Source organism: Aphis gossypii, chromosome 2 (genome assembly GCF_020184175.1).
Source record: "Aphis gossypii isolate Hap1 chromosome 2, ASM2018417v2, whole genome shotgun sequence".
NCBI lineage: Eukaryota > Metazoa > Arthropoda > Insecta > Hemiptera > Aphididae > Aphis > Aphis gossypii.
The window spans coordinates 48472217-48488926 of NC_065531.1; the positions used below are offsets into that span (position 1 = coordinate 48472217).

At 26.2% G+C, this 16710-nt stretch overlaps 1 protein-coding gene and 1 pseudogene across 1 annotated transcript; one reads left to right on the forward strand and one right to left on the reverse strand.

Annotated features, from left to right (window-relative positions):
• Nucleotides 1–10501, forward strand: LOC114120452 (uncharacterized; annotated as a pseudogene).
• Nucleotides 10502–11172: 671 nt separating this feature from the next.
• LOC114120451 (ATP-binding cassette sub-family F member 2) lies at nt 11173–16067 on the reverse strand. Its single transcript, XM_027982358.2, has 13 exons — nt 15901–16067; nt 15401–15543; nt 14608–14814; nt 14350–14538; nt 14143–14283; nt 13925–14051; nt 13723–13825; nt 13551–13646; nt 13249–13428; nt 12380–12520; nt 12124–12315; nt 11862–12065; nt 11173–11383 (listed from the first exon to the last, which is right to left on the reverse strand). Exons 2-13 carry the CDS (start codon nt 15540–15542, stop codon nt 11252–11254), a joined length of 1854 nt encoding a protein of 617 aa, XP_027838159.1. The 5' UTR covers nt 15543; nt 15901–16067; the 3' UTR covers nt 11173–11251.
• Between the last annotated feature and the right edge of the window lie 643 nt (nt 16068–16710).

The window sequence follows — 16710 nt, forward strand, 5'->3', positions numbered from 1 at the left end:
AATAATACTCCTGCACGAATTATTTTATTTTTAGTTCTTCTTAGTTGACTTTTTGTTCGTAACTATGGTCTCCAACATTAAAAACAAAACAGTATATTAATCAATTTATCGTGTAATTCTATTTAAAAAAAAAAAAAAAACAGTCAATAAAAAAGATGATTTATATTTCATCAAACGCTGTCACACCACAATAAGATCATCATAATGTTTATTTTGGAAAAATAAAGATAAAATCTATAACCCAATCTCAGTTAGTCAAATGTTTATTTACACTTTTCAGTACACTATAACCGGTGTTTCTCAACCTGTGTGTAAACGGAAAAGTCCAAGTACATCACGAAGTAAATTAAATGACACTAAATGTACAAACATTTTCGACGTGATTTACAACTATATTAATAGGTATTTTATAAAAAATCTATGATGATTAAAAATAAGGTAACTGATTTTATATTATCAATAATTTATTAAAATTAAACATTTCCATTATTCTTATTTTTTATTTTGTGTTACTACCTAAGTATGAAATATTTTAATTATGCGTATCGCCATAAAATAAGGTTTGAGAAACACTACGCTACACTTAGTACTAGTGTCAGTGGCATATATAGGGAGGTTAGGGTTTCAACCCCCCCCCTAAATGTATGGTTGGTATGGGCATTGATTTTAATTGTTATAATATTATCACACATATTTTTTAACCTTCCCCCCCCCCTCAAAATTAATTTCTATATACGCCACTGACTAGTGTACTGCTACATTCATTTAGATGTGTCGAAGTACTATAGCGTTTTCTCTCTGGCCAGAGTAAACTGAACTTCTTCCAGTAAATAAACCCTATTGGCTATTATAATATTATGATTTATGAGTAGACAGCTGTAGGTATATAATTCTATTGTAAAAAATATACATTATATGTATTATTTGTATAAATTATAAATTATATTTGTAAGTTAGTTTGAAAGGAAGTTGGTTCTTAATATAATTAAGGAAGTTGGTTTTTAATATAATACATACAGATTATAAACATTAACTTTTTCTAGTAGAAATACATTATCATTTTATTAATGTCTCTTAAAAGTTATAATGAGTACTACTTATTTATCAGCCGATTGTTTTTTTTATTTTAGGCGGTTAAAACCAAAAAGTTAATAGCAAAAATGAGCAATCGACATACAGATATTAATACGAAAGAAGAGGTAATTGTCAATCAATAAAAAATCCTATTTATTAGTTCTTATTATTATACCAGGTGATTCTTTAATCGACAAATACTCAATACTTCAAAAAACATTCTGCCTGCTTCAAAATTCAAAATATAAGTTGTGAAGTTGTGATTCAAAAAAAGTAAAAAAAAAACTTAAAGTAATTTAACGATAAAAAATGTTGTTTTATTTCGACTAAAAATTATGTAAGAAAAATATTTTCAAAAACATTAATAGATTTTGAAATAATGAGTAGTTAATGACAAAATAATCACTCTGTATATTAAACTAGGAGTTATACATACACACGTTTTCAATTTATGTATTTATTAATTTACAGCTTCAATTATTTTATAACCAATTAACTGTCTATTCACCCGAGTTCACTGTTTTCGATATTTTAACTATAAAAAATAGTCTCATAACTTCGGTAAGTAAATAATGAGTAAAGGGGATACATAAATCAAATATAATTATTAAATGTAATTAAGATATTGAACCTAATTAGTAATTTGTATAAAATAAAAATATCTCATTATGACTAACATATAGATATTGCCAAATACCCAATCACAAACTAAGTACGTTAGTACCTATAAGTTATAAGTTATTATCATAAATATCTTTACGTAATACAATGAATACCAAATACGTATGCTGTATGCAGTGATAGAACGTAAAGTTCAAGTGTTAATCAGTTAACTCCTTAAAGTTGAGTATAGGTTATGGTGGGTATTGATAGAATGGCGGTCGTTATGACCGCACATTTTACACCATTCAATACCGCACACATTTGATTGACAGTAACAAATTAAACATAGTTTGTTGTTGTTAAAAAAATAATTCAAATAAAATAAATTTTCACTCTAATGTTTTTAAATAATCAATTAAACTAAAACTATCATATACATTTAAAATCGATTTTTCTTTCTCTCTACAAACTTCGAGTGAACGCATAGTGCGATAATGATTATATAGGTTCTCTAACGCAAATATCATAAATTGTGTATAATTGCATAAGATCGGTGGAACTACTAAAAACGGTTCATCTCAAAACCAATGTTCACAATCCTCCATAAAATCCAAATTTGTCTGTGTTGTATAAATCAAAATACGTAAATGATTAGTGCCACTGTCATTATAATGCAAAAATAACTAACCATCTCTATTATATAATTTCGATACTGCTCGGGAATAATAAAATCAAAATTATTTGGGTTAGATGGAAAGGCTTCTTCTCTTTGACGAATATGTTGAATTGTTCATTTTAAAGTTCACATATGTGCATATCTACGGCTATATGCCTATATAACACATATCTATTCAGTTGAATATCTATACTTCAAACGAATTTGACGTTTGCAAAGTTGTTAGCGAACTTAGTTCTTCGATCAGTTCGATCAATTATCATTTGCAAGCAACTGTTTTTCAATCAAAAATTATAGAGCAATTCTCGTGCGATAAATTGTTTGTGATCAATTGACATGTCCTTACAAAATAATACAATAATCAATATTTACCGATTATTTAAATAATAAAATAAAATAAAAATTTAATATTATTAATCAATATTATTATAATATGATGAATAAAATATAAATAATAATACTAATAATATTACGGATAATTTAATTTATCAATTGAGCACTGTATTATTATTTTACTTTCTCTTATTTTAATTTTAATCTAAATATTGTTTTTATAATAGATGATGTGTGCTGGTGCAACATATATACTTATACTAGTTCAATTTCATTCGGAAAGAACAAAGAATCATAAGGATCATTATTTATTTCAAAGTTCATAAATTAAAAAATTAAATTGGAAGGATATCATTATGTGAAATAAAATTAAATACCATTATTATTATAGGCTTCAGGTATCATCTTCTATTATCTTTATACTGTAATTTTATTATATTTTAACTTAACATTTATTAGTCTATAATATTGAAAAATGTAATAAATTGGAATAACAAAAACTAATAATAAATTATAAATTATAAATATAAAAGAAATAGTTTGTGTTTAAATGAGTCTATATTAAAAAATATATAATCAGAGACGGCAATTAAAAGTTATGTACCTACGACAAGAACACACAATTCAATCATGACTGCAATAATTTGAATGCGTTTCCACGTATGCGGTAACATTTTAAAAAATATTTATACTCATATTTAATTAATTGTACGTTTATTCGACTCCATGCATATTTTTGATATACATACACGGTTATAAGTTATCAGCTTATTGCCGAGAATTTTTTCTCTCTTTTTATCCTTCAATAATTAATACACTCAAATTCAAAATTTTTAAACTATTTAATTCACTTCAAAGATCATTTGTTATTCAATGTGCATTTAATACTTAAAATGCAATTACACAACAACTGGTATTTGGTAGTAAGATACTAAGATCAAGTGTTGATTTATGTAGATATATGTCACAGAGCTGCAACGGATCTATATAGGTTATAGATAATAATATAATATAGGTACGCTCGGCTATACTTTTGAAATTTTAAACATTGGCTGATTAATTTTGGTTTATAGGTTTCTTCGACTTTTATTTTCAAAGACAAAGACCTTATAATTTATACCTTATACCACTAATTACCACCTACATGACGTATATAGTTTCTGTAATGTATGGTCAAAATGGACTATTACTACAACTAAAATATATGTATAATAGATAAATATAGGTATAATAGGATATATATTATAATAAATCTTGATGTCCATCTCATATTTTTTTCATAACATTTTTCGTGTTTCATTTCGGTCAATTGTCATGGGTTGGCCCCCAATGCGAGCCCCTAAGCAAGGGTGCCTATGGCACTTGCCCACCTGGTTTTTGCGGCACTGTGTATGAGTAATGAGTACGTCATTAACATTTTAAAAATAATCATTGTATTAACAATTTACGCAAATATTAAATATAACACATGTTTACATATTATAATTTGTTACTTGTCCGCAGACTGTTGACTTTATTTAATTATAAAATATAATTATGTTTATTTAAATATAAGTAAAATCGTAAAAAAAAATAATTTAACTAATAGTGCTCGGTCATTATGTTTGACATTTAAAATACTTGATATCTACTTCATATTATAAAAATTTTATGTAGTTTACCTGGTTAGTAAAATAAACACGTATCAGACAGGTTAAAATTAAGAATATCTAATTTCTTATAATAGTTAAATATAATAATAAATTGATTATAAAAAAAGGCTGTGGTGCTATTTGTTTATTGAAACGTTGATTAATTCAGTCATATTATTTTTTTTACCTTGGTAATATTGTAATGTTCAATTAGACGAGCAAAGTAAATTAAATATTTTTTATTGCAATCGGTTACGTAGTAAATATAGAATATAATTTATACAAATACTAGTTGCTACTCATAGTATACATATCTAGGTAATATACAATTATAATATATTTTAAAATACTTAATAATAATATGGATAAGTATCTGTAATTATAAAAGTATAAAACCATCTGAAGATAATTGCTTTTAATGTTTGTAATGCACTTATTGCCAGCGGTGTACTCAGTATTGGTGTGTTAAAGTATGCATAATATAATCTAACAAGGACCCAGAGCGTATTCAGAAATTTGGCGACCAGGTGCTAGTGTGCTACCACATAACTAGCGCGTCGGAGCTTACTTTTCAGTGACCATGTGCACTCATTATCATTATCCTTTTTAGAACAAAAGTAAAAAAAAAAAAATACTAACAAATTTATGTTACTTTTCATTTTATCTGTGTGTGTGATGTGTGGTAAATTATCATTGTATTATTTGACATTTATGAAGGATGAAAAATGGAAATGAATAGCTAAACTTTAAAGTGGTCAGAGATCAGAGGATACTTGTTTTCAGTGTTTTCACATTTACACATGTAACATTAATAAGATAAAATAATTATCAAACATCTATTTCATTTTAAAAATATCTCTAATATAATATTATGTAATATAGGTACACGGTAAGCAAAATAATGACAACTAAAAACATTGATGTGGTGTGCCTGGTGTAGTAGACTACAATAAATTATGTATTATTAAATAACAACATTTTCATTCAAATCTAGAATTCTATATCTGTTTGTCTGAAAAGAATATTAAAATCCCCCAAATCTCGGTTATTGTTAATAAATAATCATTTTAAGTCAAAATCTAGTGTCTAAAAGTTTTAAGATTAAGTGCCAAAAATAGTATTATTTATAGTTATTTTTGAAAATTTTGTTTTTTAACCATTTACAATTATGTAAGAGGAAATTTTTAAAAAAACGTTAGTGGTTTTTGAAATATTGAATGTTTTACGTTAAATTTAGTACCTCATATACCTTAATGTTAAATTATATTGTATTATATTATTTAGGTACACGGACGTATATTAGTATACTTTTGGACTCTAACAATGTTTTATTTGAAATATTTTGGTGTGATATTTATCGACTCGAATAATGATAAAGACAAATGCCAAATAATTTACTCCATTATTTTATTTATCACTATCATAATTTCTGCGTTCATGTCACCCTACGTTACACATTTGTTTGATGATTGGTCGCACGTATTTGCTACGTCTATGTCACAGTTGGTATGTATTACAGTGTATATTTGTTCATTTACATCAAGAATAATTGTTATATACAACGCTAAGTATAAATATCAAAAGTATAAGACAACATTAGAAGGATTTGAGATTTATATGCCAATGAACACTGTCACTTTAAAACAAATCAAGTATTTTTCTTGTACCGTGATTTTCTTGTGCATAATTATTACCGTACCAATAAACGGCTTAAAATTATTTTACATATTTAATAATCACACATTCACACCAATCCTATTTTAATGACAACATATTTTGTAACCTATTACATAAGCAACCTGAACTTGGTTTTCACGGAATTACACTTTGCCATCCAGTGTTTCGTGATGTATACAAAGTTTCGAGATGTAAACAAGGAGTTAATTCAAATAAATGACGAACATAACTATTACAACTACAATGTACGATATCCTTTTATTGCTAGCCAAGAGAAAACACCAAGAAAAAGTGATGATACGCCTTGTGTAATCGTATATGAAAAAGATTTTTACTATTCAAAGGACAAAGTAAGTCCATTAGCGAATACTATCGAACTTTTGAGGATTAAACACTGGTTAATTCGAGAAGCTGTCAATGATCTCAAATGTTTGTTTGACTTTCAAATTAGTCTATCGATTATTTCTATAGTCGTTGCGTCACATTTCGACATATATACGCAAGTATTTTATCCGAATAAATATGATTCTTACAATGCACCATTATTTCGAACCAGAATTCTATTTTTTGGATGGATGCTTCAATATTCTTTCAGATTTTGCCTCATCGTTATCACAGCACATACTGCCACTAAAGAGGTAGGTACCTATATTGTATTCTTTATATTACATAAAAGCATTATATTATTATTACTTTAAACGTCGAAGTATTAAACATTCCTTTCGATCCAACAGTGTATTGAAAAATTTAAATCGTGTTTTGACATTTGATAAATGATAGGAAAATGGTATAGGTGTATCCAATATATACGTTTTTGTTAATTTAGACCCAACATATTAATCAGAATTGTGAGTTAATTATCATTCATTAAAAAACATTATCTTATTCTAAACGTCTAAAGTAGAAATAAATACAATCAGGGCCGGATCTAGGGGGGGCGAACCGGGGCACTTGCCCCGAAAGTTTTGGTTGGGGGCGCTAAATTACGGCACCAAATTGTGGGCATAACAAAGGAGGGCGCTAATTTTATACTTTGCCCCGGGTAAAAAATATACTAGATCCGGCACTGAATACAATTATATATATTTTAATACAGGACATATTTATCATCAAATTACCTTGAATTCCAAATGTGTAAAAATACGCTTTTAAAATAAAATATGATAGAGGTTAGTACCTAAATACCGAGAAAAAAAATGTTTTTAGTGCTTTTACAATGTTTTTTTTTTTTTAGATTGAGCCATCTTTCCGTAGGTCTTGCGTTTGTTGTAGGTCTTATAGGCATAATGCTTACATTTCCGATATAATACGGCCCTGCAGTTCAAACCTTATAAGTTATAAGACGTTATATATTATAGCACTCCATATGTTAAGTAAATCCAATAGTTGAGCAGTTTGAATTTTGCTTTTCAGTTAGTTATTAATATTGTTATACTTTACACTTTATATCTGCACTCTGCAGGTAATACACATTTCCATGCTCTTTGAATTAATTTCCGTTGATTTTATATGTCAATGTATATGTATAACTTAATGATAAAACATTTTAAATTGTAATACAAGGTTCCACTTAAGTTAATAGGTAGGTACTAGGTACCTACTTGGTTTTACAGTTAATTATTAAAATATACTTATTGAAAACACAATTGCCATTTTTCTTTTATAAGCGTTAAAGGTAAAAATATTTACGGCATTAATTAAAATCAATAAAATATACCTATCACTATTATTTTTGTAATTTTGCACAAAATTGCACATTTCGGGTATTTGTATAAAAATGTACTATTATCATAGGCGCAAATAGGGTGGGGTTTACGGGGCTAATCCCCCCCAATATTTACTCTTAAATTAAAATTGAATGCACCTATTAATAATTAAATTTTTTTTCGACTGCTCCCTATGACTGTAAAAATGTACAATATGGTTAATATATTATTTTTTTTTACATTTTAATTAGAGATTTGATTGATTTATGAAATATTGGGAACATAAATATCGCGTGATATTTCGAACAGTCACGTGCATCATGATTCATGACTTTACCGCATGGTAAAAATGCGAGTTAAAATAACACCCCTGTGTTCAGAGATTGAAAATATGGATGAGATCAACAACGCTCCAAGAAAAATTCAGTGGTTTATAGTTAATTATTATTGAAAAGTATATTAATATTGACATGTTATCAGTATTAAATGACTTTGCCAAATTCAACAGTAGAATAAATTTAATACAGTAGTTATACCTATTATCTAGTTAATAATAATTTATTAATTATAATAAATATAATATGTGCATTAACTATGAAGTAATAATTTTATACTAAAAGCTAATAAAAAAAAAAGTAATATTATACATAAAAGGGGAATTTTTGTTGAATATATTAAAGGGATTAAGCCCCCGCCAATGTATCTCCCTATTTGCGACTATGACTATTATAGGTACTTAATACTTTTGTACAAATATTTTTACTCTATAATCTTTATTATAAATCTATCTACTTGATCATTATTCATTGTTATATTATAATTTATATTATGTTGTTACATAATGAGGTATTGAACTTTTATATCTAATGATTTTAATGAAATAATTGTATATAAAAATCGATATAATATATAACGTATTTAAGATAATAACAATACTACGCGATTGTCGATTATGAATCCCGGAAAAAAAGAATAATTTTTAATACTAATAATTTATTATTAAAATTGGTATAAATCTAGTTTAGCGCACTCCCTCGAAATTTAGATTTATTTATTTTTGGTAACCTACCCATATATTTCAACGTTTTAAAAATTATAGAGCCAAAAGTTTTTTCCGAAAATCATTAGTTTTAAAGTTATAGCCAACTAAGTTCACGATTTTCGGTGTCTTACGCATGATGCGCAAAGCGAATACTACGACTATACCTACTAATGAGATATGATAATCAAAAATTATTACCAACCGTTGTTAGCAAAATAATTATGGGCATCGTTTTTCAGCCCTGTGACCTACCTTAGGTAATGTTGCATAGCAAATCGAGGGATATTTTCGTTTTGAATGTCCGAGCGAGCCCAGCGAGCGAATGGAAATGCTGGCCTCTATATTCCCTTTGAAAATTGTACGTTAAAATACCTTATAGCATAATATGTATTTTTTAGAATTACTCAAAAACTAAAGATTTCCGGAAAAAACTTATTGCACCATAATTTTTAAAACGTTAAAATACGTAGGTTTCTAAAAATAAAAACCAAAATTTCGAGGGGTGCTAAACTAGATTTGTTCCATTTGCATACCAAGTGTTCATACTACTTACTCAGAAAGCTATATTATTGGAAATACGAGAGCACCATACTGGCATACTAAGTTCAGTGTTTCACTATATAAAATTCTCATTTGTAGTTAATAATTAATAACTGCAAATGCGGGAGGTTAGATTTTTAACAATTATTTTTTTTTCTTCGGTCTTTTTTACCGATTACCGTCGATTACATATAGGTACACTTACACACATACAGTACTACTTTCTATCCCTCAGGCCGCAGCAGTCGTAGTCAACTCATGCTTTACCTATACAACAATTTTGACATTTTATGTCTTTGCTTTATCACACAGAATCGAAAAGCGTTACGAAAAAGCGTGTTAATCTACAAAAATCCGATGTTTACTTTAATATCTCAATAAGTATTAATCGTAAGATTTAAAAATAACTTTCTATTACTCACAGATTATTATTTACCTACTTAAACATTATCTATGACTACTTATAATGTTAGCGGAATTACATATATTATATGTATGTAGGTAATTATGATTTTGTAGGTACATTATTATTTAATCTATTTGACAAAATTCAAATTTAAATTATAATATAATAAAGATAGTTAGGTACATAACAAATGTTTTTTGATAATATATTTTTATTATTGGGTTAATTTTGTATTATAGGCGATTAAAGTAAAAAAGCTTATAACAGAAATGAACAATCGATACTTAGATTTTAGTACAAAAGAAGAGGTAAGAAATTAAAGTACTTAGTACTTACCTATCCATTATGAATTATTTAATAATATTTTTTGTTACCTATTCTATAGTGTGTGAAATTTTGTATTTTTGTTAACAGCTACATTTATTTTATAATCAATTACTAATTTGTTCACCGAAGTTCACCATCTTTGATATTTTCACTATAAACAATGGTATGATAACTTCGGTAAGAAAATAATGACCATAATATAGTAATATACCTAACCAATACGAATATATTACAAAATATAATATTATATGAGATGTTGAGGATAAATTGTATTCATAAAATTCAAATCAGTGAAAGAATTGACCAGACTAATGTATTAAGTGTAAACTAGTTAAATGTATTTTTTATTTGATTTAATAATAGGCGATGGCTGCTGGATCAACGTACATCCTGATATTAGTACAAATTCATTCAGGCAAGTAAATTTATGAGAAGAAAATTTTTAGATGAAAACTATTTATAAAAAATTTAAATAAATACAGGTACGAAAATTATTGTTTAATAAATATAAAACGAATGTGTACGATATACATATCATATTATACTGTAGTTTTATTATTTTTATTTTTAAAATATTGGTTCTATTTTATTTTCATTGTGGTGTTGACTAATGTGATGACCTTTTTTTTATACTTTAAAATTCTTTTTAATTTTGAACTGAGTAACATTGTTTTTATTTTTTTGATATCAAAATTACAAAAAAAGTTGTTCAAGTTTGATAAACACAAAAATAATGGATTTTGAAATCTATTTTTACTAATGTGAAAATTTGGTTGCTAAACTTGTACTTCAACCTGAGTGGTTTTTTGCTCATGTGAAATGGTTTTTACTATATTGTACATTTGTAAGACATTGACAATGTATACAGGTAAAGTGTCTTCATAAACAATTAAATATAATTTTTTTCACCAATTTATTGAGGCTAATGTCACCTATAGAATTTTTTTTTCCTAATTTCAAGGAATGATTAAAAAAATTAAAATATATGTTCATGTTGTAATAATTATTTAAAATAATTAATATTATATCTTATTCAAAAACACCAAACATAGCAAGTTACAATCATTATAAAAATTATAACTGCTTTTTTCAACTGTGATCAAAATTACAGAATTACTTTGTTCACAAAAAAAATAAATAAAGACAACAATACAATATATAAATTGAATTGTATTTATTGTTTTTGTTTATAATGTTCCAATGATGTGAAAGCAGAAAAAAATGTATTTGAATATTTCAACGTTTATTAGAAGCACTGTCATTGTTGTTCTTCAAAATCTTCTTTTTCAAATGTTCTTTGTAATCTAAGATAGTTGATTGCCATTTAGTGGCTTTGCCATTTTCACAAATCCAGATTTCTTCTGCCACCTATTAATTAAAATGTTATCTTAATTGTCGAAAGTAAAAAATCAATTATTTACGATACAAATAACACATTTTTATCTCATGTAGAAAATATGTAAATTTGTTTCAAATATTTTAGTACAACATCAGTTCGTTTGTACTAATGACTTGTAGAATGTTGGGTAAGTTACTTTTAAAAATTAATTAGGTCACTTTATTCATTACTGAAATTACTTTACTTTTTGGTTTAAGAAGTTTAGGTTAAGAATTTTCAATACCAAGTTAATTTGTAATTTGTAAAGTATTATGTTATAGGAATTACTTATCCTATCAAAAGTGATTCCCATTACATTATCGTTGAAAACAAAACTAACAAATCTATAAAATACAAAAATACAAACTAATATTGTGACATTAACACAGTTATTTTCTTTAAGTTATTACCCAACACTAGGCATGACACGTGAGTCAATAAAATAGAACAAAAAATATTTGATTGTACCTGAGAAATAAGTCTGAAGTCGTGGCTAACTAAAACCATTCCACCATCAAAATGATTAATAGCATCAGCTAAAGAATCAATTGTCTCCATGTCTAAATGATTAGTAGGTTCGTCCAAAAGTAACAAATGAGGAGTTTGCCAAGCTAAATAAGCAAATACAACACGACATCTTTGACCATCACTTAGTTGACGAATTGGGCATACCTATTAAAAAATGTACTTTTAAATTATTTCTTATGTAATTACTAGAGAGATAACTAACTTGTTGCCTTCCAGTTAAACCATAACGTCCAATAATTTTACGCATTTCTTCTCGTTCTTTTACTTCAGGGAATGAATTCATCATATATTCTAAAGGAGATAAATCCAAATCAAGGAGTTCGTGAAGATGCTGATGATACCTGGCGATTCTTAAATGAGAATTTTTACGAATCATTCCTTCAGTAGGGAAAAGCTAAAAATTATTTAATTAATTAATATTGTATAAAATATAAATGAATCTTAAGTTTTCAACTTACTTCACCATAAAGTAACTTCAGAAGAGTACTTTTACCAGCTCCATTAGGACCTACCAATGCAAGTCTAGTATCCAAGTCAATACCAAATTCCAGATTTTTATAAATATAAGGTGAATCATCATTATACCGGAAACTCACATTCTAATAAAGTAAATAGTAATTATTAAACAAATTATTACATAGAAAAATAATAATTAATAGTTATTTATAATAACTCAAACTTTTTACAATAACAAATCATGCATGGAAATAATACAAGTACTAAAATATGATGCTATTAGAATATTAATTAGATACTAAAATCAACAAACTATAACTTTAAATAAAGATTTTTTTTAAAAAATAAATAATTATTGCACTTTGTACAACTATCAAAATATTGAAAACTCCATTGCATACAAGACCATAATCTGATGATAACCTAACACATTCAATACATTGTTTAAATATAATACTGAATTATACCAATAATTGGTTTCAAGCACTTTGTTATAAAATATACTTCAATTTGATCAGAATTATGATTTAACAATTGGTTTTTTATTTGAATCTCTTATAGGTAGTTATTTCATATAATATGTCTGCTAATTGTACATTGATATTGTAATTGTAATTTTTTTTTTTAAGTCTCATTTAATTCAGTATCATGAAAAGTTAATTAAAAAAAAAATATGAAACTCAGTTATTTGTTAGCTTTTCCATAGCAATTTTTCTGGTATCCATTTCATATTTATAATTCTTTTTTTTTATTTCCATACAATCTAAATCATAATTATAAACATAGCTAATAATGTACTAATTAAGAAAAAACAACAACAAATGTTTACTAAAACAATGAATTATAAGTTGAATATTTTATTATTATTTACCTGAACCATAATAACTGGTGGTGGTATAGTTCCACACGAAGGAAAATAAAATGTGACTAATTTGTCATTGGTTACTTTGTCAGTTAAACCTTGTGCAACCATCTTTGCTAAGGTTTTTTCTTTACTCTGAGCTTGTCTGGCAAGTTTAGCACTTCCGTGACCAAAACGTGCAATATAATTCTAAAACAGACATAGTCTTATAATTTATACTAAAATATACTGACTTTAGGTTTATTATTTTTAATATTATTCATATAACAAATGTGAATTACTAAAATCATATACTCTATATTTAAATTTACCTTCATATGAGCAATCTGATCTTGTTCCCAATTGTATTGTTTCATCTGATTTTCTAGTTGTTCTTCTCTAGTACGCACAAACGCATCATAATTACCCTACAATTTTACAATTAATAATTATATATTAAAATATGTTCTACACTTGAAATTTTTACATATATTTTATACATACTCCATAAGATTTAAGCCTTTTTTTATCCAAGTGAATAGTATTAGTACATATACCATTCAAAAAATCTTGAGAATGAGATATTATAACCAAAATTCTCTTGTACCTGAAATTATACATCAGATATTATCAACCAGGTACACTATGTACAGCAACAACAGCTTTATTTATAGTATTTTAAAGCACTGAAATTTTAAACACTTACGATTTCAATTCTTCTTCAAGCCAAACACATGCATCTAAATCCAAATGATTAGTAGGTTCATCAAGTAACAGCAAATGTGGTTTGACATACAAAGCTCGAGCTAAAGCAATTCTCATTCTCCAACCACCTATAATGCATAAAAATAATAATAATATAAATCAATAAATACAAGTAACAATAATTTATAAACTATGAAATTTAAAAATAAATTTTATTACCTGAAAAATCTTTTGTTTTTTGATTTTGCATTGCTTTACTAAAACCAAGACCATGTAAAATATTAGCAGCTCTAGCTTCAGCTGTATCAGCACTAATGTCATCCAATCTTTCATAAACATCCATTAATTGTTCTTGTGATTCTATAATCAAATTGTTTAAAATTATAAATATCTTTTTAATACAAACAAATAATAAAAATTATTAACCATCATCAGGACATGCTATTAATTCATCGACAAGTTTTTCAAGTCTAATTCTTTCTTGATCCACTTCCATAACACATTTGAGTGCAGATTTTTCAGATGCTGGCATTTCTCTAGTCAAATGAAAAATATCAATTTGTTCAGGAATTGGCACTTCTCGATTTCCTAATACTGATAGTAGAGTTGACTTTCCTAATGAAATAAGAAAATGCAAACTAGGTATAATAACTTAATTCTTGAACATAAGAAATTCACACTTACCACTTCCATTTAAACCTATTAAACCATAACGACGTCCACAATTCAACTCCAGCATAGTGTCTTGTAATAGTTCACAACCATGAAAACTTATTGATAGATTATCAATCTTAATATCCCTAGATCTGGGATGAGATGCTAAACTACCAGTACAAGCACGAGCTTCAGCATTTAATTTTGCATCAGCTTCTAACTTTTTACAGAGCAATTCTAAAAGTAAAAAATTGAACTTGATTAATAATAATCAAGGTTAAGTTAAGTTTTATTTTATTTTAAATTGTTATCTTATTATGATAGTTATAATTAATATTTTCTATTATCAAATTTTCACAATACAAATTAGTTTTGATAGTTCATTAATAATCTTAAATATTGTTAAAAGCATAAAGGTTCGATTGTATGGTCTAAAATACAAGTATGTACTAATACAAAATACATATATCTACATTCTACTATGTGCTATATTTAATTATAAGTCTAAACATACTAAAACAAAAACCAGATAGGATTAGTTTTATAAGGTAACATTTTAATTAAAAACAATTCAAAAACTTTAGATTTTAGAGACCATAATATTAATGGATTTAAAATATTTTGTGCTAATAGATACGATACACATATAATTGTATACCTATAGTCGTATTTAATTATTTGTAACAATTAGATTCCAATATTACATATTATCAGTAGTTCAACTTTATTTACAAGCAATATTGTAATGGAACAACCCAGCAATACTTGAATATAAACCAAATCATAATAAGAAACAATTTAATTATGTTAAAAATGTTATTACCTTCTTCACTAATAGGAACATTGTCTTCACCATTTGATACTCCATTACTGTCAGTTTTAGATCCAGCTGGTTTAATATTTTGTCGTGCTTTCGCTGCATCTTTCTTTTTTTGTAGCTGTCTCTTTTTTGCGTCAGATGGCATTCTAAGCATAAAAATGAATAATTTAGACTCACGTGCACATTTAATAATTATCATTTGTTTAAAATAATTTAAATAGATAAAACATTAAAAAAATATCACAAATTTAAAAGTGTATGTTGAGTATAATATGAAAATAAATAAAAATAATTAATGATGCACATACTGTATGTAATAACATGCAATAATTTATTACTTGAAATGAAAGCCATAACTATTATAGCTAGTTAAAATTAAAATTTATAGTAAAAAATAATTTATTAAATTAGCAAATATATATAATATTGCATGACAAATGGTAAGTATAAAGTAGAGCAATGACCCAAGACTCATTTATAATATGTTGATGACAAATTCATACCTGAATACAGTTGAAACAACACTAAAATGTTTTTAAAGATGTATTTTCATCAAAATAGAAACAATAGTTAGTAAGTAGGTAGCAAAGAACAGCAGACGTATCAAACTTAATAAAGTAAGACACGAGCTTTTCCAATTTTTAAAACTATGATATGAAGTTAAGTACAATATTTAGTAAACGATAAGAAACTAACCTTAAAAACCAAATTCAAAAAAAAATGATTTAAAAAGTCCTAACAATTATTAAATAATAATTTATAGTCATATTCATATAAATGTATTGATTTTTTGATTTTAAGTTTTACTCAATTTTAATTTTTACTTAAAATATTTATAACTATTTAAAGACAACTATATTTTTTCTTCCAAGAATTTATAATTAAATATGGGACCATAGAGTAACTTACTCTATGGTAGGAGTAGGATTAAAATGGACAATAAAATATAAATTGGACATTGGACAAAAATATATTATTTTATTATTTGATAGAAACTCGTCTACTAACATGGCTATAGACATCATAACATAATACTTATAGCCCGTGGCCAGTAGTCACTGCCCACTAGCCTGTTGCCATGGTCTTAGAAAATACTTTAAGACTGTATTTGTAGTTGTAGCTCAATAAAACGATTAAAACAGTTTTTAAAAGGTCATAACTTATAATAAATATATATTGACTATTGCCCATCATTGAAGCAAATGTTTTGTAAAAATAGTTACCATATTGTGTAAATTTGTTTAAATTAAATGAACTAATATTCTAATAATAAAACCTATGAATAGAATACGTATCATTCCATTCATCATCTT